This window comes from Dromiciops gliroides, chromosome 1, assembly GCF_019393635.1.
Source record: "Dromiciops gliroides isolate mDroGli1 chromosome 1, mDroGli1.pri, whole genome shotgun sequence".
Classification (NCBI taxonomy): Eukaryota; Metazoa; Chordata; class Mammalia; order Microbiotheria; family Microbiotheriidae; genus Dromiciops; species Dromiciops gliroides.
In genome coordinates this window covers 23,555,692-23,582,044 of record NC_057861.1, presented here as the reverse complement: position 1 = coordinate 23,582,044, position 26,353 = coordinate 23,555,692, and the positions used below count along the sequence as shown (strand labels likewise).

Below are 26,353 nucleotides of genomic sequence, written 5' to 3'. Positions count from 1 at the left end.
CCATAACAAAGGTCCAGCGTTGTTCTCGGATTTTAAAATGCCACATTCCCTACCCCCCAGGATTGTGACCTCTCCCTCAGGAATCATTGAGTTTCATTCCCTCCCCATTCCCCTCTCTATAGGTTAAATTTCCTGGCTGAGGTGGTGTCATGGGTTGACACTAGACCCATCTCCTTTCTCCCAATCCTCTGAAAATCAGAATCATAACTTTAACATCTAAGAATTGCTAGGGATAAGCAGAAAGTTTCTGGCCCTGGTGTGAGAGAATCTGGTGATGAATCTGACCTCTGATGCTTTCTGTCTGACCCTAATCAGGTTATCCAACCTCCCTGAGCTCCAACATCCTCTCCGTAGAATGAGGCACTGGGCATGCTGTGTTCAGAGGTTCCCTCCAGCTCCAGGTCTCTGAGCCTCTTGGGATGATAAGAGAAGCCCCCCTGGCCAGAGGGCTCTGCACAGGCTGCCCAGTGGGCTTGGGAAGACTGAAGTGTGCAAGCTGACCCCTTGCTTTGTGTTTCAGGGCACAGGGACCAAGCCCAGGCTTTTTCCTAAACCTCTCTGGGACTTGCCCTGGGGAAATTAGAGAAGAAAGATGCACTCAAAGTTTCAGTAATTCAATAATTTATTCATCTAAAAAAGTGTGTAAAAGTATATAGCTCTCATCCACAAGGTATATATGAATGACATTTAAAATGGAGGCCTTTTATTATTGTTTCTTTTTATCAAAGTCTTCTTAGTGTATTGTACCAGCGATATACTGTAGTTTTTTTTTTAAATGAACTTCCCATATTTTTGTATCTTTCAAATTGTCTGCTATATATAAAAGAAGCTCACTGCAAAATGCTTGAAGGAAAAAAAAAGACAAAAATTCAGAACTTCCCAGAAATGTACAGCTTTTACATTTAAAAAAGGTTCTGAAATATACATAGACGCATGCGGGACAATCCCCCCCCACCCTCGCCCCTCAGCTCAAACCACAGTAAGAGTTCTGATTTCTGCATGATCTCCAAAATTAGAAATGAAAAAAAAAAATAAAATAACTTCTTCACTCTGTAGCAAATCCAGGGCTTGTACATTTCAGATTAATTCAGTAAAAAACTCACAAGTAAAATAATGCATATTTAAGGGAAATATTATACAGACTTTCACACAGAAGTACATAATAAGATTTTTTAAAATCTATTGCCATTCATTTATTTTGCACAAAAACGTATAAATATGTCACCAGCTTTTCTTAACTTAAAAAACTTAAATAAAAACGACACCAGATGAAAACTACCCTTCGCTGCCTTTTTTTTTAATAATTTTTTTGTGGGTTTTTTTTTCCTTTTTGCTTAGAACTGGGTTTCTAGGGAAAAAAAGCCCCTGCATAAAAACAGCCCGTTAAAAAAAAATTCAGATGAATTCTGGGAAAAAACAACCCCAAAGTGGTAAAAGATTACAAATGTCTACTTTACAATTTGTCTTCTCACCAAGTTAAATTTTTATACAAGTTTACAATCTTCATATTTTTTATGCGCTTCAAAAGGCCTTGAGAATTTTCCTTTCTGATTAAGAAAAAATAGCACTGCGATATTTTTAAAGTCAATTTTACACTGTACACATTAGATACAAATGGTTTGATATATCAGATTTTTTTAACCTATACATTGCAGAGATGCCCCCTCCCCCCTCCCCCACCGCCCCATGGGTGGTTCAGAGAACAAAATTATCCATTTACATGGTTACTTCTCTGCTTTCACATTCCCACCACACAACAGACATTTTCTTCAATATAATTTGCTTTTAAACATTAGATTATTTCAAGAAAAATACTTTTAAAAAAATCATAGTAATTATTACACTTTTTTTTGTTAATCAGAACATGAAAGTATTTTGGAAGAACTTTTAAAATTTGCATGATTCTTTCCACAGACCCCTAGATCTCCCTGCCTGACGATCCAAGTGCCCTGACATTGCGTGCCCCTGCCCCTCAGTGACAAATGCCCACAGCAGCCACAATCCAAGCCCCCTATGCTCCCTCGGAGAGCATGGAATGAAGGCGTCATAAAATGCTTCCTTGACAGCCATTATCAACATTTCCAAAAGGCAATTATTTGACTAAACAAAGCTCCACCACAGTGGCTCCACTTCAAGTACTAATTTAATGACAAGTCTTATTATTTCTTTGAAATACTATTCCTAAGGCTGGGAAACCATCTGCCATATTCATACATGATTTGGAGAGCAAGCGCTCTCTGTGACACGCACAGGCTGGGCTCCCAGTCTCACGGGAGGTCCTTCTGAGTGTGGCTGCTTGGAGAAAGCACCCGGATCCCCCCCAGTCTGGAGATGGTCCCCGGGCACACTCACCACCACAGCACAGAATCTGTGTCACCTGACTGTTACCTGGCGGCCCACCCTGGCCACTCTGACAAGAAATAGGGTGAATGGCATTCTAACCCAGTCTGCTCCTCGGTCAAACCCGCTTCACGGGTCTGAATGCATTTCTTTTCAGACAGTCTCCCTGGATTGATTTTTACCCCTCTTCTGAATTTTGGGTCAGAGGACAAACAGGTGTGTAGACAAATCATCCTATCGGGCTGCAGATTAGGTTCCATCTACAGTACGCGGCCCTCACTAATTTAAAAACCAAAACAAAGACAACAATCTGAGTTTAAATAAATAGACAGAGTTAACCTGTGCCAGACCATTCCCATCTACACAGACCAGGAAATCAACCAAAGCACTCCACCTATTGTTAAGGCGGCAGAAACTCTGTTTTTTGTCATTTTGGTTTTTGTTTAAATAATATATGTGAGCTGGTCCTTGTTTCATAAAGCCCCATCTTCCAGAGCCACCCACACCAATCCTCAGAGATCTTCCTTAGATCCAAAGAGCAAACTTGCCCTTATTTTTAAACACAGACTTAAAACAGGGTCAATGCCCTAGGAAAAGGACACCACATTTCTCCATGTTTTCCTCCTTAAAAAAAAAAAAAAGACACATACAAAACACAAAACTTCCTGTTGACCGACCAGTAGGACTGGGACATCCCCGTGACATCAACACTGGCTGACTGTCCCTGTGTCCGAGAGGTCCCAGGTCCTTGGGAGAAGCATCGCCGCATCCCTCAGACACAGCTGAACACGGCACAATTGACATGTGCCTCTTGGGAAAGTGAAGCCCACCACAGGCTCATGGAGGTTGGTCTGGAGAAAGGATTATGGGCCATTTGCAGAGTGCAGTTCATTTCTTTGAGGTTTTGAGGAAAAAGAGGGAGGTCCGAGCCAGAAAGGAACAAGTGCTTTTCAAATTAAAGGATGTTCATGACAGCATTGTACAACTGAGTGAGCACCACAAAGTGGACAGGAAGGCAGGAGGTGCGATCCTGGGTGGCGGGATTGCACGTGAGCCAGGACAGCGCGTTGTACTGCTCCAGAACGAACCTGCGGAGGAAGTGCACACAGGTGAGGGGCCCGCCCAGGGCCCACAGTAACTGGGGGTAGGAGAAGTCTTAACCTAACACGCCAGTATCCCTGCCATGTAACAACTGGCTGACATTAGGAAACAGCTGATTTCTGGGGATAGGCAGAAAGGATTCTTGGAGGGGATGGTGGAAGGAATCTACCTGTTATGTCAGTGAAGAAATGCCCATTGGAGGCAGAAAATTACAATGCACCCAATCTTTTCAATTAGGAAAAATTTCTTTGTACATAAAAACTTGTTTTTACTGTGATTTTCATTTCAAACTTATGTCAAGAGCGCTCTTTGGCGCTCTATCAGGCTGGAGCAAGCCCCTCCTCATACCACAGTATCCCTCCTTGTTAGTCACAAAGAGCAGTTTCAGAGACCACTGCCCCTGCCTTTCCATTCTCAGCACGACCACACAACTGAAAGAGGGTCTGGGGGAGCCGCAGCCCCGGGTGGGCCCCACGCACATCCATTACCTTAGGACGTCGGATGTGGTTTTGGAGTCCAGAGGGTGTGGCACACGCTGGGAGTTCCTGGCAGGGAGAAGTTCGTCCATCTGAGCTACAGAGATGTGGTGGTGCAGGGAGGCCTGTAAGATGACAGAGAAGACGGGGTCAAAGTGACTGGGGGAACCTTCACTGGCCCTCTGGGTGGATGGCACACGGCTTAATACAAACAAGTAAACACGAGGTCATCTGAGGAGGGGTGGCACGCTGGGCAGGAGCCAGACTCGGCAAACAGAACGACTGGCTTTTCTGGGATGTGAATGATAGGGCATGAATTCAGAAGGTCACTTGGACGCACCTGGGGAAGGACTTTCAGTTTGTAGGAAATCATCCCAGAGGACATGGGGAGCCGTTGGCCATTACTGAGCAAGGAAGGGAGGGGAGGGGGCTCTTGCACTGGGAGCAGGGAAGCGAGGAGCCCCAAGGACTAGAGGCAGGGGTGGGGGGGGGAATGGTCCTCAATGTGCCAGTCTGGAGGAGGGCTAAGGTGAACAAAGAGAGATGTGAATGGGAGACACTGCAGAGGTGGCAGGGACAAGACCAGTAAGTGACCGGCCACGGAAGGTAAGGAAGCAGGGGCAGAGGACAAAAGCTTCAGGGATGTGCATGTGGTAGGTGTAAGAGACCCTGCGGTAACCCTAGAGGGACCCTGCTGCTGTGGGAAAACTCCTGGCCTCAGGTGGGAAGTCCCCCAGCCAGCCTCAGAGGCCCCAGAGGCCTGTCTTAGGAAGCTTCAAGCCTGGCCCCACCTGGGGAGTGGTTCATGGGTGGCTCCGGCAGAGGCCAGTGTCCCAAGGGACCGTCAGGAGAGGGGTATCTCTGGGGAGTGCAGCCTTGGAGGGTGCTAAAGCACTGGCCTAGCAGGGACCGGCCCCCGATTCCAGTTCTGCTAACTCCACACTGTTCCCCCCCACAGTAATGATCTAGTCTCTGGAGTGGGTGGGGAGAGAGCTGCGCCCAGCAAAGGCTGGGTTCCCCATCAGTGGGGGCTTCAGGAGGTCACATAAACATTTAGGGGGGCTCTCGGAGGCGGCCCACACTTGGGGCAGGGTCTCCCAGAAGAGAGTACCACGGAGGTCCTTTCCTGTGCTGTGGCCAGCCCCTGGGAGCCCCCGTCTGAATTCCAAGGGCAGACCCACCTTCAGGAAGAGAGGGCACTGGTTCTGGGCTTGTGGACACGAGGACCAGAACCACTGGGGTAGGTTCTCAGCTTTGGCCGTTGACACAAAATAGCCCAGAGCCAGGGGCTGCTGCTTCAGCTCCTCGGGGGCTTCTCGGGAAAGAAGGCGCTCGCCCTGGCTCTGAGGGAGACAAAACACAGAAGCTGAGCCTTCCTGCAGCGTGCTTCCTGCACTGAGCCCATGAATTCGCTTTCTGGCAGGATCCAAGATGACGGAGAAGAGCAAACAGTGGGCATGTGACTTCCCCATTCATGCAGCTAAGCTTTACGATAGATCCCTTGGAGAGAGGACTGAGACACCAGCCCACAGCCCCAAGGGCCTCAGTTCATGGCCCAGGGGTCTGTATTTTGGTCTGGGGTGAAGTTTGGTCGCTGCCTTTTGCTACCTCGACCCAGCCAAAGGACCGCCTGGGGCCCTGGGAGGCTGAGCCACTTGCCTGGGGTCAGCCAGTCAGTGGGACAGAGAAAGGGCTTGTGTCTGGGGCGTCCACATTTAGAGGCGGGCTCTCTCACTACCACCCCACGAGGCCCATCTCGTTCACAACACTGATGACAGATGTGCAATCTGCCCCTAACTTTCTGTGCTCTTTTGGAAATGTCTTTAGTTCCTGTGGTTCCTTCTTATGAGTTATTAACACATTAAAGACGTTACATACATTCTTCCTCCGAAAATAAGACAAATGAAGAGATGGTGACCAGCCCTATTAACTACCTACCAAGCTGACTGGGGCACACAAACAACCTGTTGTTCTTCATTACCCATAAGGTCCTCACGGCCGCCTCCCCAACACGGGGGACGTGAAAACATCTGCCTCATGCTATGCTCTGAGCACTTTGATTGTGTTACCTTCAGTGGCTACATGTTCACACTCTCCCTCTGAAAATAAGTAAATGGGGTTGGGAGAAAAGGCTACAGTGAGACTGTGGCTATAGTTAAGTACAAAACCAAGACACCCATACCCCATAATTCCTTGGAGGACACTCTTCAAGAGGCCAGGGCAAGGCCAAAAACAAGCCCTGGGTTGTGGGTTGTTTTTTTTTTAATCCAACTGGCCCAGTCCCAAGGAGCAGCTGCTACTCATTCTCACCCGCCTCCAGTCTTAGATCCTCTCTAACCTCACTTCTAGCATGGCTCGGACATTGGCGAAAGTGACCCCTTCACTTCACTGGGTTCTGCCCGGTGAAGAAGCCATGCATTCACACCCTACTGGCTGGCCCTGACAGCATCCCTATGAACAGCAGGCTTTTATTCTCCCCCTCCTTTTAGCCTTTCATCTCTCTTGGAAAGACTGAAGGGTTGGGAAGAAGCTGGGCCCCGTGGGTAGCAAGATTCTGCCCTTCACTTCCTTTCTCCCCTTGCCTTTGGTTTAGGGCGGAGGTTCTTAAACTAAGATCCACAGATCCAAAGGCACAGAGCGATTTCTGGAGATCAGCAAACTCGTTCATGGTGTATTCCAATCTGATTGTTTTCCTTTGTAACTGCACGTATTTTATTTTATGCTCTTTAAAAACATGACTCTGAGAAGGGGTCCACAGGTTGTCTGGCCCAGGACACACACAGAAAGGTTAAGAATGCTTAGTTTAGGGGGAAAACCTGACATCTTACATTAATCTGGCCTAACTTCAAGCTAGTTAAGCTGTGAAACTTTCCTACACATAAAAGGCTTTCTCCTGCTACAATCTCTTAACCAGGCATCCAAGAGAATTCAACAACTCCTCAAGAGGGCAGCCTTGGGGGTAGCCCTGGCTAACCTGGCTGCAGGTGTTTCAGAAGACAAGACTGTCTAAATGCCTTCTGTAGAGCAGGAGTTCTTCTGGTTGGTAACATGTGGAAGAAAGCTTCCACCCAAGAGAGAAGGCTCACACATTGCTGGCTTTTAGAAACTACAATTAAACCTCAATGACCACCCCCCTTGTTAATGGTTATACTGAATTCCTAAGGCAGGTTCACCCCGAAAAGACCTGCAGGCAACCTCTTGTGATAAATTAACATCATTCCTTGGAGTCTGGTGAAAGATTTGGATGGATTTTCCCATTATGGAAATTAGTGTCTCCCACTTTTTGTTGCCTAACCCTAACTAGGAACCCGAAGGCAGAATGAGGCCTTCAAAACAAAACCGAAATCGCCTGCCTAGAGTTCAAATCCAGCCTCAAACTGGGCCAGTCACTGGACCTCTGCCTAGGATGGTTTCCCCATCTGTGAAACAGGGATAATCAGAGCACTGGCCTCCTCAGAGGCAATGACTGTGACGTGATGATTGCAAACCTCCCCCAGATGTCTAAGTGTTCCTACACCTAATACTGAACCGGCAGGCGGACCCTGAGGCTCTGTGCTCTGGGGCTCTCTGCCTCCTCCAGAGCCTCCAGACCTAAAGCAAGGGGAGCTGCCGGCTGGGGCGGAGGAGGCCAGAACCCATTTTTCCTTTTGTCCTTCAGTGAAATTGGTGCTGAGGAACAGGATTCAACGGACTGAAAAGAAAGCCCTCGACGTGAAGCCAAAGGAATGCGGCAAGGGGTCCAGCTTCAGCTCGGATGCTCCACACACCCATCACTCCCTTTCTCCAATATTTCAGACAAAAGGAGAGGCCTGGCCCACATTCCTGGAGACCTGCAGAGGCCCCGCATGGTGGTGGGGATTCATTCTATGACTGAGCCCCTCTGCTGGCCTCCACGTCCCTGGTGCAGTTACAGGGGAAGTGCCTCCTGCCGTGCATCAAGGACGGCCTGGACTCTGGGTCTTGGGAGAGCCAGCCCTTCTTTGGGCCTGCTCACAGACACAGCATTTGGCTATTTCTGTGTGTTGGTAACAGGAAGGATCAGGACAGACACAAATAGATGGAAGCAGCCTGCTGCCTTCTGCATCACTTTAAAGTCCTGAGTGGAGAAGAGAACCTTGCCAAACTGCCTTCAAATGAATGCAACAATCAACAATTCCTCCTTGAATTAACAAAATTAATTTACATCTTAAATAAGCAATGATGCTGGAACTAGCTTCTCGAAAGCCACTCTGGGTAAAAATAACTTGTAAACAGCATGTGCCCAAAGCTTCATTTTTGTTAAGTCAATAGTATTTGCATAAAACTCCAGCACCTGCAGAGAGAACAACTTTCTGACATAAAGTGTCATCGTTTGCAAAAAACCATCTTCATTCCAAGTTCCATTGTCCCCTTTTCAAAAGGGAGCAAAGGTAGGCCCGGTCCCACATCTCCTTCTCCCACACCCAAAGCAGACCCATTCAACAAGATGGCAGCACACACAAGACAAAGGGCTGGTGATGCCTAAACCCTTCTTACCCGACTGTGCTGGAAATGCGAGCCCACCCCCATTCCAGAGGGAGAGCCTGGGGAAGGGACCGGGGAGGAGTTTGGAGAGGAGTGGAGGTTCCCTGTGATTAAAATCCGAATGTCATTGTCCATATCGTCTGGGAATGGAAGATCGAACATATCATCTGAAAGAGGACAAAGAAAAAAGATGAAAAGGCGCCATCTCATTTCTGGAGAGAATCAACACGGTTCAGTTCCTGTTTCCATGGGAGAGTCTGCTGCTCATCAGCACATTCGTGTGCCCATTTTCAGGCCTTAGTGTATGAAGGGAAGACTGATGAGGGCTGAAGAGCACTGTGTGTCAGTGGTTAATCTCCACTGACAGGCTAATGCAGAACACTGTCTGAGTGGGAGATGAAGAATGACCCCTGGTTAAAACCCATTCTTAACCAAATAAAGAGGTTTTCATGTCAGAACAGCATGCTGGAAATAGACACCAAAGGGATTTGCATCAGAGGGAATTAACCTACATAATAATTGGTTAATGGCTGCTCTCAGCAATCTGCCAAATAAAGCTTTGAAACACATTAACATGCAAACTCTAAAGTGCCAAAGCTCCGCATTATTTGGTATTTATGGAATACTCAGTCAAATACAGACAGCAACTTGAGTTAAATCACAACATGCTATATTTGATCGGGCTGTAAGTATGCAAGTTAATTGAAAACACTATGGAAAATTAAGAATGTGATTCTGCAAATGTGGGTCCCACTATGGAAATCTGCTGTTGTTCCTAGGCCAGGCCAAACTGCCCAACCCCACCCCAAATGTTTCCCTTTTTGTCCCCTCCTCCACCTCTGGTCCTACAAGCTGGGGCCTTATGCCATTTGTCACAATGGAAAAACAAAGTCCTGGCAATCGCCCAACCATCTTCCATGTATTAAGTACCCACAATGCACTGCGCTAGGCCCTGTCCTCAGGGAGCGTACAGTTGGTTTATCAGGGGTGACGGCAGGGACACAGAAACATACAGACACAGGACACAATAAAAGCAGTTTGGGAAGGAAGATGCCAAGACTGGGGGATGGGGAAGGGGGAGGGAAGCCAAGGTTTCCCAGGAGCTGGCATTCCAAGAGACGGAGGTGAGGAGATAGATGGTTCTGGGCCCAGGGGACCGCAAGTGCAAAAGCAGAGGTGAGGGAAGGGAATCAGCACCGACAGAGCACCCCACAATGTGCCATGCACAGTGCTAAGTGCTGCCTCATTTGATCCTCAAAACAACCCTGTGAAGTAGGTGTTGGTATCATTCCCACTTTACACTTGAGGAAACTGAGGCAGGCAGTTTAAGTGACTGTCCCTGGGTCCCACAACTAGGAAGTGGCTGAGGCTGAATTTGAACTCAGCTCCTTTTGACTCCAGGCCACCAGGAAAGAAATACTGAACAATAAGGTTGGGAAGGGAGGGGGCGGCCAGGGTGCCAGGGGCTTTAAAAGCCAAAGAAAGGCGCTGCTATTTGACCCTAGAGATGGTGGGGAGTCCCTGGGGTTGGCTGGGTGGGGGTGGGGTTCAGAACAGCAAGGAGGAGGAGGGGGCGGCCGCTGCCTCCATGCTCTGCCCAGCCCCGTGCCCTGAGGATGGCTGGGTTGGAGACTGAGCTATCTGCTGGATGAGATGGTCTTTGCCCAATCACTCCAGGTATTTGCCATTAATGGGAGAAGGCAGAGGGATCCTATGGCCTTGCTTGAATACCCTTGGGCACTGAAGCCCTTCTGAAGTGGAAAAAAATGCAGTCACGCTACCCCTCCACACCTCTCACACTTCCCAGCCCCGTCCCAACCATGGTCGGTACCTGTCCCCCCTCCCCCAGACCAGGTCACCCCAGAGCATGTGCCCCCCTGCCCCCACATATAAAACCCCCTTCACACTGGGTTTTTTCTCAGGACCATGTGATGCCTCAAAGCCAGGGAGTGGGGCCTGTTTGCTTGTCTGTGTGGCCCTGGAATTTGGTCCTGCGTCAGACACAGTCAGCACGTTGTCAACATGCGGTCAACAGGAGATAGGACAAGGGAAGGGCTCAGGCCCCAGTCACCTACGTGAACCGACCTGGGCCTCAGTCTTTTTGTTTGTAAAGTGAAGTGGCTGCCCCAGAAGAAGTGGCTCTGCTTCTATCACCCTAGAAATTCCCCCTCATTGCAGTGCCTTCTACCTGCTCCCCATTATCCCCTCGATAGCTTGCTCTGCATAAATGTGTTGGCAAGGTCCTTGAAGGCGGGGACTGTCTTTAGCCTCATTTCCTATCTCTGGAGCTTAGGAGAGTGCTTGGCACGTACACAGTAGGTGCTTAATAAATGTTCACTGACTGATTTCTAGTAAAACAGAGGGTCAGTCATGGGAGGCAGGAAGACCCAAGTTGTAATGCCACCTCTAACCCCGGGCAAGTTACATAAATGTTGAGTGCCCCAGAAAGCTCCCTGATGAAATAACTGTCTGTCTGCAGATACAAAAGAACATGAGGCATCAGGGGGTCAAGTCATTTGCCCAAGGTCCTTGGTGCAAGGCCAGGGGTTAGGACCTTGTCTCTGACCAAACCACTTTTCTGAGACCTGCCTATAATGAAATCCTAGTTTTTGAAGAGTTTGGTGAGTTTAGCTTCATAAGAAATCAGATAAAAATTGTCAATATATGGCAGAAGCGAGTTTCTAGGTAGCTCTAAGTTGTAAACTGGAAAAAAAAAGGGAATAAGCATTATCCAGGTTGAAGGACATAATGATCCACAGCCTAGGAAACAGAGGCCTAAGTGGCTGGCAAAGGGAGGGGCTAGAAAACTCTGGAAACCCAGTTCCTGCAACCCCACCCCTCCTTCTTTTCCTCTTTTTTTTTTTTTTTTTTTGCAGGGCAATGAGGGTTAAGTGACTTGCCCAGGATCACACAGCTAGTAGGTGTCAGGTGTCTGAGGCCAGATTTGAACTCAGGTCCTCCTGAATCCAGGGTGGCTGCTTTAACCACTATGCTACCTAGCTGCCACCTTCTTTTCCTCTTACAAGTTTTTTGTCCTTGTTTTGCCTAAGGAACAAACTAGCCCCTTCTGCTTGGCCTCCAAAGGCACAGGTAGGGGAAGGCAACAGCTGAACTGTCAAACACAGAAGAGAATCAGGCAAGTTACACTTAACACCATTTTTCCAGGGAAACGCTTCTAATTAGCATGTAAAGTACTATGAGTCAAGTTAATGAAAGTTAAATATTTGTAGCTTTCAGATGGGATTCTGGACCTGGGAAAGGATGGCTGCACAAGTGCATATTAACAGGGGTGGCCTCTCTTTTGTGAGGTTTTTCCAAAATGCCAAATAGATCAAGGAAAAAGGGTTTTATTAAGAATCCATGATTTTTTAAAGGCAAACACTCAACGGGGGCCTAGGTTAAGGGTCTGCTTTTTTTTTTTGGTGGGGCAATGAGGGTTAAGTGATTTGCCCCAGGGACACAGAGTTGGTAAGTATCAAGTGTCTGAGATCAGATTTGAACTCAGATCCTCCTGAATCCAAGGCCGGTGCTTTATCCACTGCCACCTAGCTGCCCCAAGGGTCTGCTTTTTTTTTTTTTCAACCACCACTTTATACTTTTAAAATAATTTGTAAAAGCTTCTTTCAAATGCATAATAATCAAACCAAAAAACCATTAAGAGGCCTTAAATGGAGAATTAATTGCTTACTGCTAATTTGTTTACCAAGAAGTGTTTGAAGGAAGGACCAGCCTGTTTTATTTAGTTGCTGCTACAGATGAGATGCAGTAGCCTAGGGGACAGGAAGATAGAGACCCCTGATCACTTAAAGAACTCCAAGGAAGTCAGCGGTGGGTGAGCTGCTCCCTCTGAGGCCGTCTTGTGTGCCCCCTGCCCATCTCCAGCCCGAGGCCCACTCTACTCTGTAATCCTGTGAGTCTTTGCTCACCCTGGTGGCTGCACTGGTCTGCTTAGTGGTTTCTTCCCGCCTCTCCACACCCCCTTTCCCTCCTTACCTGCTCTCTGTAGCACCCCTGCCTCCCCCTCAGTAGCCCCTCTTCTGGGAGGCCTTTGCCAATCGCCAATGTCAGAGGTGTTCATCATTTTGCATTTGCTCTGAATGTACTTTGCATGTATACAGAGGACAGATACCGCTCCCCCCCCCCCATTGGAATGCAAGTTCCTGGTGGGCAGAGGCTGTTTGGAGGGTTGTCTTCAGATTCCCCAGAGTCTAGCACAGTGCTGACACAGTGAGTGGTCCCTACCTCGTGCCGGTGGCACTGAAATGAGAAGGTCTTTTAAACCTCTTGGATTCTCACCTCTTTCATACTCTATGTACTCTTCTCTGAGAACAGAGCCATCTCTAGTGGCTTAATAAATCTGTGAAGGTGGACAAAGGAAAACCCAGCAGCTGTCACTTCACTAACCACTTATTTAGAAACCTCATTCAGTGCAGGGTTTGCTTTGGGCTTCCCTGCTTTGCCCAAGGCATGGAGGATGCTCCAGCCCAGCTGGTATGAAGAACGTGTGACCGAGGCTGACTGCGGATGGTGGCAGCACTCACCATTGTTGGGGCTAAAGCCATCTTCGTTTGTGTAGTTGGCTGGAGCCACCTGGATGGTTGAAGATGTTGGGAACACCAGGATGTGTGTACAAGAAGCATCTTGAGGCGTGTTGAGTTGAGATGACTGGAGGTTCAGTGCAGTGCTGCGACCAAAAACGGAGCCCATGGTGACGGCATCTGTAAGACAAAGGGTGATCCTCACTTTGTGTCCTGAGGCACCATGCTGCTGCCGCTGTGTCACTGACACAGGAAGGGAAATTTCATGATTCCAAATCAGACTTCAGATGATGTTAGTTATTCAAGACTGACACAACACCAGCCAAGAGCCGATCTGCAATGACTAGACACAAATGTGATTGTCTAGTCTGGCCCCCATCTCAACAACAACCTCCCTCACACTATGTGCCCTCAGAGGTCCCCTGCCCTCACCTGAAGGCAGCCCATCCCTCTTGTGGGGAGCTCACCTGGCTAGCATCCCCCTCCCCCATCAAGCCTCCCTCTGCCTCTTTGAAATGTCTGTTCTTTGCTGCCAGTTCTTCTGTCTAGAGTGAAACAGAACAGGCTGTCTCAGCCTTTTCCCACATCACGGCCTTTCCAATCACTAAACAAAGAGAGCACAGTTTCCCCGAGTCTCCTATGCTGAAGGCTAAACAGTTTCCAAACAGTTTGTCCATGGTATGTCCATGGTTGTCTTCCTCTGGCTCATTAGTTTTTACTAAAGTCCTTCCTAAAATGCAAGGCCCCTGACTTCAAGAAACCAGATGGTTTAAGCAAGGACCCTGGGCTATATTCCACTCAATGAACTGTTAGTCCATTCAAGTCCACAGCTCTTGGTGAGAACAACAGTTGTCTAGCCACACTTCCAAGAGGAAGACTTTATATTTGTCTCTACTAAATTTGGCCTTCTGAGATTCAGCTCAAATTCTAGCTTTGTTGAATCATAACTGTCATCCATTGTATATCTTATAAGCATGCCATCCAGGGCTTTATCAAAGTCATTGATAATAATTTTAAGCACTTTAGGGCCAAGCGCTTCAATAGAAGCCTTTGTTTTCCCACTTGACAAAGAATCATTAATGTCCGTGAAAAAATTTCCCCTTTTGTCAAGGCAAATACCTCTGCATTGGCAAGTGATCCCAGCCCAGCCTATCCCTCCCAGATTGTCCTTCTGTCATTCTTACCTCCTCACTTGTCTTGTCTCTACCTGCCCACATCTACCCCGTCTTCAAAAAGTCCCTCTCGTGATGTATCCAGCACTCATCCTGGATCTGTCCTTCCCTGTGTGGTTAAACTCCCTGAGAAGGCCCACTCACCTCTCTACAGCCTGGCTCCCAACCTCATCACCCTCTGACTCGTCGTCCTTTCTGACCTCGTCAGACTCTGCAGACATTATCCATCGCTTCTTCTTTGTACTCTTTTCTTTGTAGGTTTGCACGGCACCACTCTCTCCTGGTTCTCTCTCCACCTGTTCTGCTGGATCTCTATCAGCTAACTGTGGCTGTGCCACAGAGCTCTGTCCTGAGTGCTTCTCTTCTCCCTCTACACAATTTCATTTCATGATCTCATCAGCTCCCATGGATGCCGTTATCATCTCTGTGCAGATGACTCTCAGCTGACCTTGAGATTCACATCTCCAACTACATTTGAAATATCTCAAATGTGATGTCTCATAAACCCCACAAATGCAACATATCCAAACCAAACTCATTTGTTTCCCTAGACCTCTTCTGAACTTCCTTCTTACTGCTGAGGATAACTTCTTCCTTGTCACTCAGGCTCACAACCCCAAATCACCCTGGACTCCTCACTCTCTCTCACCCCTTACCACCAAGCTGTGGACTGGGCTTGCCGATCCCACCTTTGACAGGGACACTGCTTTGACGCAGGCCCTCGCCCCTGGAGGGCGCTCTGCCCCAAGTTGCTCACTACTCTAATTCACCCTTTGCTCAGCTGTCACAGGGACCTTCTCAAAGTGCCAGTCACCCTCCAACTCAATATACTCCAAGATCGTGTCTAAAGTCCTCCTTGGCTTTTCATTTTTTTTTCTTTTTTCTTTTTACTGAGGCAATTGGGGTTAAGTGACTTGGCCAGGGTCACACAGCTAGTAAGTGTCAAGCGTCTGAGGTCAGATTTGAATGCAGGTCCTCCTGACTCCAGGGCCGGTGCTCTATCCTCTGGGCCCCCTAGCTGCCCCCCTCCTTGGCTTTTAAAGCCCTTCACAGTCTGCCTTCGCTCCCTTACTCTCCAGGCTTTTGGTGTCTCGGCCCTCAGCCACCCACCACGGGCTGTTGAAACCGGCCTCTTGGCTCTGGCCTTTCTTGCCTGGAACACCCGTCCCCTCCAGCCCATCTCGCCTTCCCGGCTTTCCTGGCTCCCTCCAAATCTCAGTTAAAGCCCCACCCCTATAGGAAGGCTTCCTCTTCATCCTTCCCTCAGATCTCTCCAGCTGATCCTGTCCATATCTTACTTGTCCACAGCACGCTGTCTCCCCCATCAGACTGTGAGCTCCTCAAGAGCAGGGCCATTTGTTGGCTGGTTTTTGCCTTTATTTCTATCCCCAGCACTCAGCACAGAGTCTGGCCAGGAGCAGGCACAAATGCTAGCTGATTGACTCTTTGGGCCCAGCCACTTAATCAATGTAAATCCAAGAGACTCTACCACAAGAAGAGCTTTGGGCAAAGTCATACTCTGGGCTGGGTGAGCTTTACCTGGCATCACCACAAAGGCCCCCTGTGGCTCCATGGCCACCAAGCAGGCGCTGAGAATGGAAGGTGAATCTGCGGCTGAGAGTCCACACATGCGGCACGTCTCCTTCAGCTGCTTGCTGATTGTCTGCAGGGAACATTCCCCGAGGAGGATGCTCCAGTCTGAAATAGAAGGCAACTTTCAGGCTAGTCTCACACAGTTATTAAAAAGAGTCTTGTCCTCTCTCTGGCTCTACCTAAATGACCCTGTTTCACACGGAAAATGGTGCCTCTCTTCCTCCTCCATATGGCTTAGCATTAGAAGGGATACAATTTCAGGAAAACACTTGGCACAGAGTAGAAACTGTGAGGGCCAAAATTTGATATACTGAGCGTTATTTGGGTGACGCCTTAATATTGGGGTCCCGGAAATATGAGGGACCTTTAAGGTTTAACCCTCCCTTCTAAACAGCCCTTTTTTAGATATTTCTCCCAGGCCAATAAGAAAGGAGCCTCTAAGCTTTAGGTCACAAAAGGATCAGATTTTATTACTTGGGAATTAATTAAACAACAAAGGTGAAACTAATAAAAAGATAAGGCAATAGGAAAATAGAAATACAGATAGATATTCTTAACTCGAAGCTGAACCCAGACCCTTTCCAATTTAGCTGGTTCAAAGGAATTTAGGGTTTTCCCTAAGTAACTCACCAAACAACTGAACAGCCTGCCAGTCTAAGGTTGCTCACGCAGACAGCAGTCACCCAAGACAGAGCAACAAAAACTCACTGCCACTTCAAGGGCCCCAGCAGAAAAGGACCAAGCTCTCATACCGGAAGTAGCCCGCCTCCCTTCCCGGAGCGTTCAGTGTCTCCACCCCCCCCAAAGGGGAGGTCCTTCAAAAAGCTGCCTTTGTAACGTCAGGGTTCGCCAGGCGTGGCCCCTCCCAAATGAGTGAGCTAAAAACGGGAATATGAATCTTGACCCCAAATAATTTTGACCACAGTACTATGTAAATGGCTATTATTCCATTTCCCTTTCTTTTCTGTCAGGGGAATTAGAAGCCCTGACACTCTGAATATCAATGTTTGTTCCTTTTATCCTGCAGGATCCCTTCTCTGGGAAGGAAAAGGAAAGGACTGAGCAAGATCATCTTCAAAGGCCCTTCATGTTCAAAACTCTGTGATCTCGATTTCTCACCACAAGATCATGTCACCTAACATTTGTGCCTAACACCAATAGCAAGTAAAGGTCAAGTTTACCCTATGAAAATTCTTTCTAAAACAAACAAACAAAAAAAGTAATACTATTATTCTATAGATTAAATGCACTTTAGGGGGAATCTTTTTTAAAAATAATAACAAACATTTTTATTTAAAGTTTTGAGTTCCAAATTCTATCCCTCCTTCCCTCCCCTACCCTGTCCCTAAGGTGGGAAGCAATCAGATAGATATAGGTTATACATGTTAAATTATGTAAAACATTACCATATTAGTCTTTTTGTATAAGAAAACTCAAATGAAAGAAAGAAAGTGAAAAATAGCCTGCTTCAGTCTGTGTTCAATCAATATCAGTTCTTTCTTTGGAGGTGGAGAGTATGCTAAAGCATACTACACTAATGATAAATCATTAGTCCTTTGGAGTTGTCTTGAATCATTGTATTGATGAGAATAGTTAAGTCATTTGCAGTTCTTCATCAAACAATGTTGCTGTCCCTGTGCACAACATTCTCCTGATTCTGTTACTTCACTATATAGCAGTTTATATAAGTGTTTCCAGGCCTTTCTGAAGTCATCCTGCTTGTCATTTCTTAGAGCACAATAATATTCCATCACCATCATATACCACAGCTTGTTTAGCCATTCCCCAATGGATGGGGATTCCTTTGATTTCCAATTCTTAGCCACCACAAAAAGAGCTGCTATAAATATTTTTTGTACAAATAAGTCTTTTTCTCTTTTGGGGAATGTCTTTGGGATAGAAACCTAGCAGTGGTATTGCTGGATCAAATGGTATGCAGAGTTTTATAGTTCTTTGGGCATAAGGGAATCTTATTTTTAAAGGGTCCAAAGGGATTGTTCCCTGTAATATATTTTGTAGGGCATCCAACACAGACCACTTAGGAATGCTTTTTGATGACAAAGGTCATTAATAGTATGTTATCCCATCATAACTCCTTTTCCTATTCTTCTGTAAGAGGAATAATTTTTCCCTGTTCCTATATGGACTTTTCTTCAGCCCAGAGCATGGCTGGGGCCTATCTTAGATTGCCTAACTATAGATTATAAAATCTATTTATCTGCTTTCTTTTTAAAAGAGGAAGGAGATAAATACCAGAGAATGAAAGGCATTCTACTTAAGGTTTGGGCAGGAGAGAAGGGTTGAGGAATGTGGTCATCAATGTTCACACGATAACCAATAGTATACTACTAATTGCTCTGATAAACAAACATGCACTTTTTTTCTCATACACTTCTGTTTGCTCATTGTCAATGCACAAAAGCACCAAGACCCTCAAGGAAGAGCATTTTTGTGTGACTGCTTAACTCTGAGGGATTGAAAGCACTTGGCCTTCAGCCTTTTTACCTTCCCAACATGCCCAAGGCTGCAAAATTACCCCAGAAATGCATAAATGTCACTCTCTCACGAGCCTTCTTTACCTCCAAATATTAAAAAAAAAAAACAAACCCCCAAACCAAAAACCTACTTCTCCCTCTAAAGAGCAGGTGAAAGGAAAACTATTTTCATCTCCTAGACATACTTCAAACTAGAATACTTGAAATAAGAGCTCTGAGTGTAACATGAAGAGCACATGTTAAAAACCATAGAAAAGCAAACAGATGTGAACTACAGATTTCAAACCAAATAAGGAAGAGGGAAAAAAGGCAGTCAAGGTGAGTACTTCATCACAAGCACTCTGGAGATTAAGAACACACATGGAGCAGTACAAAAAAACCCTCACAAAGACTCCTCCCAACATGGAAGCCTTAGTCCTGTTAACACCACCCAAGAATGGCAAAGCTCAGAGACCCATCAAGGGAAGGAGCCACTATGCACTGATGAGCTGACATTTTTATCTGGTACCTGTCTCTCTGAATGAAATCAGAGCTACTTTTATCTCTCAGGCTTCTGAGAGATGCCCCTATTCCATTCTCCTGTTAGAAAAGAGAGCGCGGATGAGAGGGAATGGGCACCTCCCTTCAACCTTCAACCACACAAACAAGACAAAATGCTGTCCTGAATAACTTTCCAAATGGGGTAGTCACCTGTTACTTCTGCTGCTCTTCTATCTATCAGTTCTCTCTGTGGCCTTTCATATCCCATTGCTTACTCCTTGCTAGGGACAAGAGTGATTATGCTAGTAGTTAGCACATGACCAAACCCAAAGCCATCTTCTCTTCTCTTCTCTTCTCTTCTCTTCTCTTCTCTTCTCTTCTCTTCTCTTCTCTTCTCTTCTCTTCTCTTCTCTTCTCTTCTCTTCTCTTCTCTTCTCTTCTCTTCTCTTCTCTTCTCTTCTCTTCTCTTCTCTTCTCTCTCTCCCTTTCATGCACGTGTGCGCGTACGCACACACACACACACACACACACACACACACACACACACCCCTCTCTGATGTTCTCCCCCCCCCTGCAATGTCAGCAGCTCAAGGATATCTGAATTTATCGGTCTGAACACTCCCTCCACTGACTCAGAACAACACCTGAGTTACAACACAGTAGATAAAAGTTTTGCATTTTGTTGTTGTTGTTGGAAACTTTAGTTTCATAGGCAAAGGAAAGCACTGCTGTGGAATCTCTTCTCACCAATTCAGTTTGGAAATGCATCAGTAATTTAAAGTCTTAGAGAGTGGTCTCTGGCACCAAAAACTTAAGAGCCCTCTCCATAGTTCTCAACTAGGAAGTGTCAGAGAACTGGAAAGCCAATCCTCTCCTCATGCTACAACAATGCCACACAACTCTTGGTTGCTTTGGCCAAAGAAATCATTCCTTTGGGGGAAATCTCACAAGGACCTTCTCCAAATTTACCCAGGCTCATCCTGGTATGAGAGAGATAATGTTCATCAAAGGGTCTTTACTGCAGACATTTTCTGCTTGGTAGGAACTGCTGACTAACCTTTGTGTGGCCATGAGATGCTATAATTTGAAAATTCTTCATCATTTTCTTTTTTCTGTGTCTTATTTGTGGAACATGGATCAGGTTGAAGTGACAGTGATGCACTGGAATGGGCGTGGTCCATGGAGTATCACCTGCTAATAGGTACCTCTGTAGACTCTCTCCCTTGGTGGGGAAGTCCTCTTACATTTGACCTTTGTGTTGTACATTGTCCATGAAACCAGAGAATACCTCTGGCAGGACTGCATCTCCCTCTAATGTCAAGATGGACATTTGTGACTAGGGACCCAATGACTTCCTCCAAGTCTCAGCTAAGAGCCTACCTTCTACGAGAGGCCTTTCCCAGTCTTCCTCAACTCTACCGTCTTCTCTCTGAGTGTTTCCAACTGACCACGTATCTTGTCTGTATATCATCTCCCTCATCAGAATGTGAACTCCCTAAGGGCAAGGGCTATTTTTGTCCTTCTTTGAACCCCCACTGTTTAACTGTGTCTGGAACACAGCAAGTGCTTCATAGTTGTTGACCGATTAAACAAAATTATAAGTTGGATTCCATTATCAAGGAATCTTAAAATATTCATGGCAACCATCTTATTAGAAGAGAATATTTAATGCTCTGCTCTGTTTTACCAAAGCAAATGCTGTTTTGGAATCAATAATCAACAAATACAGTTGAATCTTATATCAAAAAGAAAAGAAAATGAGATAGAGTATATTATAAAATGCAAAGTGGATGATTTTGATTATATTAAATTAAAAAATTTTTGTACAAACAGAAGCAATGCATCCAAAATTGGAAGGGAGGCAGAAAGTTGGGAAACAATTTTTGAGGCCAGTGCTTCTGATAAAGGCCTCATCTCTAAAATATATAGGGAATTAAATCAAATTTATAAGAATCCAAGTCATTCCCCAATTGAGAAATGGTCAAAGGATATGAACAGGCAGTTTTCTGATGAAGAAACCAAAGCTATCTATTCCCATATGAAAAAATGCTCTAAATCTCTAATGATTAGAGAGATGCAAATTAAAACAACTCTGAGGTACCACCTGACACCTATCAGAGTGGCTAAAATGACAAAAAAGGAAGATAATAAATGTTGGAGAGGCTGTGGGAAAATTGGAACACTAATGCATTGTTGGTGGAGCTGTGAGCTGATCCAACCATTCTGGAGAGCAATTTGGAATTATGCCCAAAGGGCGATAAAGCTGTGCATACCCTTTGACCCAGCAATCCCACTTTTAGGTCTTTTGCCCAAAGAAATCATGGATGGGGGAAAGGGACCCACATGTACAAAAATATTTATAGCTGCTCTTTACGTGGTAGCAAGGAATTGGAAGTTGAGGGGGTGCCCATCAATTGGGGAATGGCTGGACAAGTTGTGGAATATGAATACAATGGAGTACTATTGTGCTGTAAGAAATGATGAGCAGGAAGAGTTCAGAGAAACCTGGAGGGTCTTGTGTGAGCTGATGATGAGTGAGATGAGCAGAACCAGAAGAACATTGTACACAGTATCATCAACATTGAGTGTTGACCTACTGTGATGGACTATATTCTTCTCACCAATGCAATGGCACAAAAGAGTTCCAGGGAACTCATGATAGAAGAGGATCTTCAATTCCAAGAAAAAAAAAAAAGAACTGTGGAGTATAGATGCTGATTGAACCATACTATTTCTTTTGTTTTGGGTGCTGTTGTTTTTTTTTTCTATTTTGAGGTTTTGCATCACTGCTCTGATTCTTTCTCTTGTAACAGGATTAATGCAGAAATAGGATTAATGTTATTATGTGTATATATATATATATGTGTGTGTATATATATATGTATGTGTATATGTATATAGATATATAGATATAACCTCTATCAGATTACCTGCTGTCTAGGGGAGGGGGGAGGGAGGGAGAAAAATCTGAAATTGTAAAGCATGTATAAACAAAAGTTGAGAACTATCTTTACATGTAACGGAAAAAATAAAATATCTAAAAAAAAAAGAAAAGAAACCTGAGTTTTAAAGTAATTAGGATTTGAGAAAGGAAGAATTGAAATGATGATTCCCTACATTATTCATGCGTCCCTTCAGCCTACTAATAAATACTCTCATTGCCAAAATGGCATTCCTAAGAATCAGACATGCTGGAAAAAATCGCAACAACTGGTAATACTTTCTACAGGTTTCCAAGGCTGGATTAGAGTAAATATAATTTAAAAGTTTTGTGTTTGGCTCCTTGAGTTCTTTAGGGTAAAAGTGCTATGTAAACCCAACAGTAAATTAATTTAAAAACCAAGTATATTACAGTCATTATTATACTAAGCAATTCTTTTTTTTTTGGGGGGGTGGTAATAAATTGGACCTACGCTTTCATGGGAATAGAGAATGGCCAGTGAGGAGACATTCTCTACTAAAGCAGACACCATCTTGAAACTTCATTTACAGAGTTGTCTGAGGGACTGAGAGGCTATGGCACTTACCCAGGATCCCACAGCCACTGTCTGCCAGAGGCAAGATTTGCACCTAGCTCTTCTTATATGCAAGGACAAACCACTATTCACCAGGTCACGCTGTCTCTCTAACATCTGTTTAAATGGCCTCTAAAGCCTAACAGTTGACTAGACAAATAGCTAGCTGGGACCCGGGTGATATTCTATACTGTATACATAAAGACCTAGGTGTACTCATCTGACATGATTGGAAACTGCCAATTATTTTCTATTTTTCTGTGATATTCCCAAACTCCCTTCTACCATCATTCTCTTTTCCCTGGCTTTATCTTCACAGTCTTCAAGACCCTTTTACCTTTTAACTCCCCATGGCCAACTCTCCCAAGGCGCCCAATCACAACTCTCCAGGGCAGTGAGGTCATCTGAACGATTCCAATGCACCATTCCCATAACTTCTGGAGCCCGATTTTGCGTGGAGACACTTTACTCCTCCGAGATCTGGAGAAGAAGAGAAGAGGGGAAATAAATAAAGAATGAAGCAAACTTTCTCTGAGCATATTACCATGAACCATCCCCCACCACCAACCCCCTCCCCCCCAAAACAAAACAGACAAAACATCCTGTGCCAACATCAATTCATGTGTCCTGGAAAAGCCCAGGCTCCTACCTGTTTGGTAAATCAATATTTACAACGCAAGTTTCCAATAATTCACCATGGAGGTCAGTGCACGAGGCTAACAGCCAGCGTTGGTCATGGGACAAACAATAGCCAACGAAGAGCACGTTGTACTTCTGGCTGGCTTCTCCAAACGTCTCTCCCAGTTCTGTCTGTTTGTCTTTGATCGGTGCCAATATGAAAGGAGGGGAGTAAAGCTGGATTGGACTGGGCCGCTGAAATCAAAGTCAAAATCAATATCGACACAAAGCCAGCCCATAATACCATGTCTGCATAAACATAAAATGGTACATGATAATATCTGAAGAGATGAAGACTAAAGGGCTGTGCAGAACCCTAGCTTACTATGTAAATAATGACACTGGCGAGCTCAAGAGGATCTCTTAAGTGACACAAAAGAGAAAACCCAATCAAAATCAATACTTCCTTATTTAATAAAATGACTATTTAAAAAAAGGAACCTGAGAATTCAAAGCATTAACTATGAATAAAGTCAAATAATTTAAAGTAATTGCTTAATTGTGACAGACTGCAAAAGCATAGTTGTCATCTTATATTTATTACAAATATTTATATTTTTATAAACTATAACACATACAATTCATTCCAGACCCCAAATGTTATTTAACTCAAACAGGTAGGTGGATATGTCAAGAGAGTAATTTTGAAATTGGGTTGTAAGCCCCTGAAGACTAAGTAGTAGGCCTGCCACAATCCTACCGTTGCAAATGACCACAACCTGAAATTCCATCAGGAGGGAGAATGTGGCCTTTGAAAGCATCGCCCTTAGAAGTCATAGATGGGATCATCAGTTCTGTGCAGAGCGTGGAGTCACTGTCCTTTTACCAAGCAGACAGAGCCCTTTGAAAGGATGCCCTCTGACTACTGAGGGCTCCCAAGTGAATTAAGATGCGAGGTGGAGCTACATTAAAAGACATCCAGTGATCTTTATAACATGACATAGCTTCATGGCAACAAAGAGCTTCATCTGTAAAACAATGAGTATTGTCATCTGAGGGATCCTGAAAGGCTGGGTACCCCACATGCTGGGAGTCATCTATGACTAGCAAAAAGAGGACACTTCTGATCAAAACAATGAGGAAATTTCTCTTTTTCCTAAACAGCTTTTAGTCATTCTTTTTCTTAGGAAAAATTAAAAGGCTATATAGGATCCACTGACATAATGAAATTTTAGGGGATTATAAAAAGGTGGATCTTTGCTCTCATTTCCTAGGTAATAGCACGACCTTTTCCTGATTCTAATTCACAACAGAGCAGTGGGCTAACAGAAGGGCAAACTCAAGGAGGGAAGCAGAGGGAGGCAGGATCCCCAGTCACTTTATAGACATGGGTATAAGGCAAGCTTTTCTTTTCTTTTTTTTTTTTTTTAAGTGAGGCAATTGGGGTTAAGTGACTTGCCCAGGGTCACACAGCTAGTAAGTATTAAGTGTCTGAGGCTGGATTTGAACTCAGGTACTCCTGACTCCAGGGTCAGTGCTCTATCCACTTCGCCACCTGGCTGCCCCAAGGCAAGCTTTTCTATGACGCTCAAACCCATTGGACTCATGCTCCAAATCCTAGGGATATTCCTGAGAGAACAGTGACAGCCTTATTGGAGGAGGGAGAAAGCATCTAGAAGCACCACAGGTGGCAGTGTAAGTAGATTCAGGAGGCCATGTATGTACACACACACACACACACACACACACACACACACACACACACACACACACACACACACCCCTTTAGTTGTTCAGGGGCTGTGGTCCTGACAAGTTATAAGGAGAGCAGAGTTTTATGAGACATTTTCATACACTGGATTTGTCTAAAGATGACGAGAACAGTCATCATGTGGATTCATGAATACTATAAACACAACACCGACTAAAACCATGGAGCCGGAGGAAGCCCCGTGTAGAATGGACAGGGACAAAAAATGAACTGAGCTCACTGAACAGCTTTGGGCTAAGACCAAGTGGATTTCAGGCTGGCATTTAATGATATTTCTCCAAGTCATAGACCTGAATGACACACTAGATGAGCTGCTCATCAGAAGAAGAAATTCAAACAATAAGAACGATTAATTGACTAATACCCAAATCAGAAATTTTTATTTTTTAAAAAAAATCTCTACACTCAACTATTGGATAGAACACCCACGTGCTCTTGCCCAGTGTGCCAGGGGAAGTTCTTTCCATCTTGGTCTTTGCCTCCCGCCTTTCCTGGCTTCCTTCAAGGCCCACCTAAGATCTTCCCTTTCCTCACCCCCCTTAATGCTGGTGTGACCTCCTCAGATTATCCTGACTCTATCTGCTTTGCACACAGCCGTTAGCCTGCTGTCTCCTCCATTAAACTGTGAGCTCGCCGAGGGCAGGCACACAGATCGTTTTTTGCTTTTCTTTGGATCCCCACTGTTTAGCCCAATGCTGAGCATAGCAGGTACTGAATACATGCTGACTGACTGATGGGTAGCACAGCGTGAAACAAGCAGGAGGCAGACTATTTCCCTTCTAAACTGACTCCCCGTGAAAGGCCACACCTACATACTGAACAGAGAAACTATGAAGGTTACACATGACCAGACTTAAAATCAGAAACTGTCAGTCTTTTCAAAGATTTCTTTTGAGTAGAGGGTCATCATAGGATTTGGAGCAGGCATCTCACCTCCTCCTCTGCAGTGGAGGCCCAGAGAGGATAAGGGACTTGCTAAAGCCACAGGAAGAGTGAGTGGAAAAGTAGGATTTGAACCCAGACCTTTGGACACAAAACCCTGTGTTCTTCCTACTGCGACACAGTGACACCTCAAGGATGTACAGGGTTTTTTTTTGTTTTTGTTTTGTTTTTGTGAGGCAATTGGGGTTAAGTGACTTGCCTAGGGTCATACAGCTAGTAATTGTTAAGTGTCCAATGGCGGATTTGAACTCAGGATCTCCTGAATCCAGGGCTGGTGCTCTATCTACTGCGCCACCTAGCTGCCCCAAAGGATGTACAGGTTTTATTAAAGTAAGATGAGGTTAGTAAATGCTTCTTTTACACCGTGAATTTGGAATTGGACACAATGCTGCTAGTGAAGGTTTGTTGATGCAGGCCTGACCTGGGGTAAATGTAGTAGGTAAGTGTAGAGGCGTCCAGATTTCAAACATGATATGGAATAAACATCTAAATAGGTAATTAGGAGCAAACCAGGACCAAATATATTCTTTGTTCTTTAAAAACAATTTGTTTCAGTCTATCCAACTCTAGCTTCTATGTGTGTCTCTCATTTAACCCGGCACGTGGGTGTGGACAAGAGTGAGGCAGGAAAGCACAGGGAGAAGCCGCTGGCCCTGTGTCTGTAGGAGCAGACGTGGAGCCGCAGTGAGCACGGGCACCTGTACACATCTCTGGCAGACAGAGGGATACAGCAAATGCCTATCAGCGGTATCAGTCTTGGGAAAGCACAGGGGTTTGGAAAAGGCAAATAGAAATAATCAATTTGAGGC

The 26,353-nt window shown here is 45.4% G+C and overlaps 1 protein-coding gene across 4 annotated transcripts in view; it reads right to left on the bottom strand.

Moving 5' to 3' along the window:
• Nucleotides 1-741: 741 nt before the first annotated feature.
• Nucleotides 742-26,353, bottom strand: part of MED13L (mediator complex subunit 13L) — a 428,665-nt gene continuing 403,053 nt past the window's right edge. For all 4 annotated transcript variants that reach the window (XM_043988426.1, XM_043988440.1, XM_043988433.1 and 1 more), the window contains 8 exons: nt 22,863-23,086; nt 22,551-22,693; nt 15,670-15,828; nt 12,962-13,138; nt 8,433-8,587; nt 5,099-5,260; nt 3,930-4,042; nt 742-3,428 (listed from right to left, as the gene is read on the bottom strand). In XM_043988426.1, the coding sequence (XP_043844361.1) occupies nt 3,296-3,428; nt 3,930-4,042; nt 5,099-5,260; nt 8,433-8,587; nt 12,962-13,138; nt 15,670-15,828; nt 22,551-22,693; nt 22,863-23,086 (1,266 nt within the window). In that variant the 3' untranslated portion in view covers nt 742-3,295. The remainder of the gene's footprint in view (nt 3,429-3,929; nt 4,043-5,098; nt 5,261-8,432; nt 8,588-12,961; nt 13,139-15,669; nt 15,829-22,550; nt 22,694-22,862; nt 23,087-26,353) is intronic.